A 4,822-nucleotide genomic window follows, 5' to 3' on the forward strand; every position below is an offset into this window, starting at 1 on the left:
ATACATTTGTAGAAACATACATATATATGTACATACATATATATTATTTTATCACTACGTATTTCTTGACTGGTATTCTGTTTTTTCTTTTTATATTTTATTGTTTTTTTGTGTGGTGTGTGGGTGTTTTTTTTGTGGTTTTAGAATTTTTTATAGTCTTATGTGGGTAGCTGAGTGGGTTGTGTTGGTAGTTTGTATATGTATATATATATATTTGACTCTATCAGACACATGCAGCATGTCCAAAATTTCATATGCAACTTAAATATTTACATTTGACTTAAATATGCGTATATTCGCATAAATTACAAAATATATTTCATATTCGTGTGCCATGCGATACATGTACATACATATACATATATGTATGTACGATGTATGTATGTGTGTATTGTGCGAGTATATGGCAAATAGCAACAGCAACAACAACAATAACAAACTTTATGACATTGTTGTAATAAAATTTATTAGCTTTAACTTGTGGCCTCTGTTAAACTCTTTCGTATTTGGGGTTGGATTTATTTTTCTGTGATGCTATTCAGTTTTTTTATACGTGTTCATAAACTATAATGTCAAAAGGGTTGCAGAAAAGTCTGTTTGTTTGACACGCTCTGGGATTAAGTTGTATTAAAATCAAACCATTTGAATTGAAAACTCTAAGAGCATGAAAGAAATAGACAAGGAGAGGTGTAGGCGAACAAGATGCAATCTGAGACATAATTTATTAATTACATAGCTACTTATTTGTAAAATGTACAAGTTAAGTAATTAATTCAAGTTTAATCAATGAGAAGTTGATGTCAAGTGATGTCTTATAATCCATTCTGAATTAATTAATGCCGAAGTTTTAGGTTTTATGTCGATGCAAAAATGTTAGTCTAATTTCATATTTGAATATCTACCAGATTTATTCTACATATATTCATTTTTTACTATTGGTTTTCAATCTAGAAGATTTCTTTATATTGCAAACGCCTTTGGATTCACAGGAAAAAATCTTGTTCCGATCAAACGCTGGCCCTAGATGTCAATTGAGTTCCAAATTAAAAGAATTATAAATTGGGAAACTTGTGTTATGATTAAAAATATCAATAGCCTTTGAATTAAAAGTCACATTAGTAAAGACTTTACGCTTTGGGTGAACAGGTCTACCTAAATTACTTTGCAACATATCCACGTGCTGGAAGTGCCTTCACGGCTCATAAATGTTTGGCATCGGCAGTGTGTGTCACGTTTTACATTTGCAAAATGGTTCGAGTAAAACTTTGCTTTTGAATTACAATATAAATCAGCAGCAATGTGACTTTTTAATGTTGCGTTCTTTGTACTGACACCCGCATAAACACACACACCCATACACACACAACACTTATGCAAATGTAAAAAAACACAGTTTATAGAAAACAAAGCGCTGTAAAAGGAAAAAACGAAAAGAAAACCTTTTTCCATACAACAAAAAAAAAAGTTGCTACTGCTTATTTTTTGAACAAATTGATGTTGTGTTTGACAGTTAAAACTTGCAGCAAAAACCACGGCAAATAAATAAATAGAAAAAAAAACAACACACATGAAGAGAAGAGCAAGAGAGAGAGAAAGAAAAGAGGTTGTGGAGAAAAACAGGATGACGGCGACGATGAAAAACGTTTGGAAAATTTACACAGTTAAATGCAAAAGTTTTATTTTTGTTTGCGAATGAATTTCTGTAGTGTTTTGCAAGTTATTTGCGCCCGTTGTGCAAATGTTAGACTGTCGAGAGCTATTCAGGTGTTTCTCCCATTCCCCTCTTACTTCTGCACTATCATCACTCTTCCTTCCTACTTAAAAAATAAAAAATAAATACCAAATTCAAGACTTGAAAACAAAAAGCAAAAGTGCTGGTAGTCAAATCGACTAAATTGTTCGACATCTTTCTCTTCTTTTTTCTCGCTACTTTTCTCTTTTAGAATGGGGTTTCTTCATGCTTCACACAAAAAAGAAAGAAAGAAGTGTAAGTCCTTGGGAATTCTCAAAGTTAGATAGAATTTTAAGTTTGACCAGTGCTTAAATGCGTGTTGTACTGTTCGGGCGTTTCTTTGGTCAAAGTTTGAGAAAATCAAAAGTGTTGACATTTGTAGATTCATTTCAGGCAGGAGAAACATATACATTTTAAAGACGTTAAGCGAACTAATTTCTGGTAAAAACAAAACAAATTTACTTTTTCATTGTTTTGTATTAAGCTTTACAAAAAATATAATTTAAATCATTGAACTTTAGAAAGAATATAATAATCATTCCACAGCCATTGATATACATCCTGGTATGCATATCTCTGATATTGGTTTAGCTTGCTCATTAACTGATTGAAATATTAAATTCAAACAACTATATTTTTCCAACAGATTGTTAGGGAATATGAGAGTGCCGTCAATGTTACGCCAATGTTCCATACTCTTCATAAGTTGTCCGCAAAACTTTTTATTCAGCCTTATTGCCTTTTGGTTAGGCATTTTATCTATCCATCAAAATGCTAATATACATATGTATCCAATTTATAATTTTTGTGGTTAATACTTACGAGCTTCCCAGCCCCTAGTAAATTTCTTTTGTCGACGCTGCTTGTAAGTATCTCTGGCAGATGTAAATTTAGCAATAGTCCTTAGGATTTTATTGTCAATTTTGCTGGACCTTGGTTTAACAGCTTGAGGCTCATAGATTTTCTGACAGAGATCATAATAATTATGCCCCGGATACGGAACACGGGTATACATAAAAGCATCTTGGAACGAGCGACGACAATCATTTAGGTGTGTATGAATTGAGTTCCATTCGGTTTGAATAAGTTCATTGTGAAAACGAAAATCGTGTGAGGAGAGAAATTTTTCACACTTTAAAAGGCATCTAAAAAAGGAAGGCCAATTACAAACTTTGCTAGTATTTAATAAAATTAAATAAAGAAAACGTACGGAGAATTACGCAAGGAATAGACGCCTGGTAAAAGACCCTTATATTTCATAGCTTTCATTTCACAAGCAATGCAAAAGAGCAATTCACTCAAAGTATGAATATTAATTCTCTTTAATTGGAAGAAATCGTAAAGATATTTGCGAGACCACCAGCCTCGAAATAAGGCCTGTATCTTAGTGGCACTCTTATGATAATAATCAAGTATACACTTTTGCATTATCTCCTCCGTTCTATGGTAATAGTAATTCATTTGGAAGAAACGTCGCCACCATTTCTGTATGACAATGGCGGCTTTCTTCATCTTTCTATATTTATGATATTCATGCCAACTGCGAAATACTCGTTGTATAGTGCGAGCAGCTCGAAATTGCTTATACTCGAGCAATACAGTTTGAATGTCGAGTACAGATTGATAATTGGAAGTCCTAATGGTATTGAGAAATTGACGAGCAACAGAAGCAAGAAATATTTATAAGAACTTACCCAAAGTTGTCAATTCTTTTTGTCTGAAATATAATTGGCTTGCCATGGTAGAAAATCTCTTCTGAATCAGTTTCATTACTGGCAGATTCAGTTTTTGAGGAAAATGAAAAAGTCGCGCGACGATTTAAAAGATTTATTGGTGTCAGTTGCGGCATTATGCAATAAAATATTTCGAGCCTTGCTCGAACTTGTTTTATTTATACTCTATATATGTACATATATTGAATGAATGAAGTAATAAGGCTTACTTGATTCCAAAATTAAGTTCAAAAGGAATTAATTACACTTTGTCTAGATTTTAAGAGATTTTTCACCTATACCTAAATAACAAATCTAAATTTATGTGCCAAATGTGTTAATACAATAAAATAACAAGAGTGCATTGCTTTTCAGTTTCCCTGTCTCTTTCTCTCGCTATCGTACTTGCCTACATATATTCGTTTGGAGTTATGTGTAAATAAAATTGTTGCTCCTTCTGGTTTGGCCAAGTTTAAGCCTTGAGCTAAACTTCTAGCGTAATGTTTTGTGAATTGTACAGATATGTTTCTTGTTCTATCATGGTCTCTCTAAGTTGGAAAACTTTGCCTGTCTAATAAAACATTCCGAGTGTGGCATATGACTAATATTTTATGTTTTATGATTCACGTTTGGGTTTCAAAGATGGAGAAGGAGAAAAAACCAACAACAAAGATAAAGCAAACTAACACGAAAAACTAAAGTAAAGAGAAATCCGCAATTATGCCAAAATATGAGCAAAACTTTTGTTTCTCACTTCAGGCATAAGGAGACAAATGAATGTAAAATTTTGTAGACAGCGTAGAAATTAAAAAAAAAAGTGAACGTGAAAACTAGAAAGCGAATAAATTAAATACGTAAGCAAGTTACAGCCATAATATCAAGATTATAAATTGCTGATCACTAAAAGAGTTAAAACCAAAAATATTTGGAAATGGAATGTGACATTTATTTGTCTTCCACTAAAATAAAATTAATAACAATAGCCTGTTTGTTGCATTTGCATAGTTGGTTGCTTGGTGGGTAAAATTAAGATGGCGCAGCAAACAATTTGCCAGCCTATTTGAGGCGCATTTGGGCCAAGTTTTAAAATGGCCAACATTAGTTTGGTCGCAGTCTACCCTTCAATGTGCAACTAAATTAACTAATTTTTTTTCCTGTGTGTCAAATGAGTTCCATGAGGAGTTGAGCAACAAAGTTTCCCAAAGCGTGAAATTGCAACATCAAAATGGGGGATACAGCCAAGAATCAGGAACAAAAGTTGAAAACTGGGAAATGGCAAGGCACTAAAACTATAATACAATTTACTAAAAATGGCATAAACACACACACACAAACATGTATGGGTAAACAGGATGAGTGTGTGTGTGTGTGTGTGTAT

The 4,822-nt window shown here is 32.8% G+C and overlaps 1 protein-coding gene across 1 annotated transcript; it reads right to left on the bottom strand.

Moving 5' to 3' along the window:
- Window positions 1–2,203: 2,203 nt before the first annotated feature.
- LOC26529434 lies at window positions 2,204–3,648 on the bottom strand. Its single transcript, XM_015176972.3, has 4 exons — window positions 3,427–3,648; window positions 2,943–3,368; window positions 2,555–2,877; window positions 2,204–2,491 (listed from the first exon to the last, which is right to left on the bottom strand). Exons 1-4 carry the CDS (start codon window positions 3,579–3,581, stop codon window positions 2,268–2,270), a joined length of 1,128 nt encoding a protein of 375 aa, XP_015032458.2. The 5' UTR covers window positions 3,582–3,648; the 3' UTR covers window positions 2,204–2,267.
- Between the last annotated feature and the right edge of the window lie 1,174 nt (window positions 3,649–4,822).

Source organism: Drosophila willistoni, chromosome 3R (genome assembly GCF_018902025.1).
Source record: "Drosophila willistoni isolate 14030-0811.24 chromosome 3R, UCI_dwil_1.1, whole genome shotgun sequence".
Classification (NCBI taxonomy): Eukaryota; Metazoa; Arthropoda; class Insecta; order Diptera; family Drosophilidae; genus Drosophila; species Drosophila willistoni.

Coding starts and splice junctions, on each gene's coding strand:
- LOC26529434 (XM_015176972.3), bottom strand. CDS start 3,581: ATGCCGCAACTGACACCAATAAATCTTTTAAATCGTCGCGCGACTTTT. Junction 2,878..2,942: donor TATTCCTTGCGTAATTCTCC/GTACGTTTTCTT, acceptor TTCCTTTTTTAG/ATGCCTTTTAAAGTGTGAAA. Junction 2,492..2,554: donor TACTAGGGGCTGGGAAGCTC/GTAAGTATTAAC, acceptor TTTGATGGATAG/ATAAAATGCCTAACCAAAAG.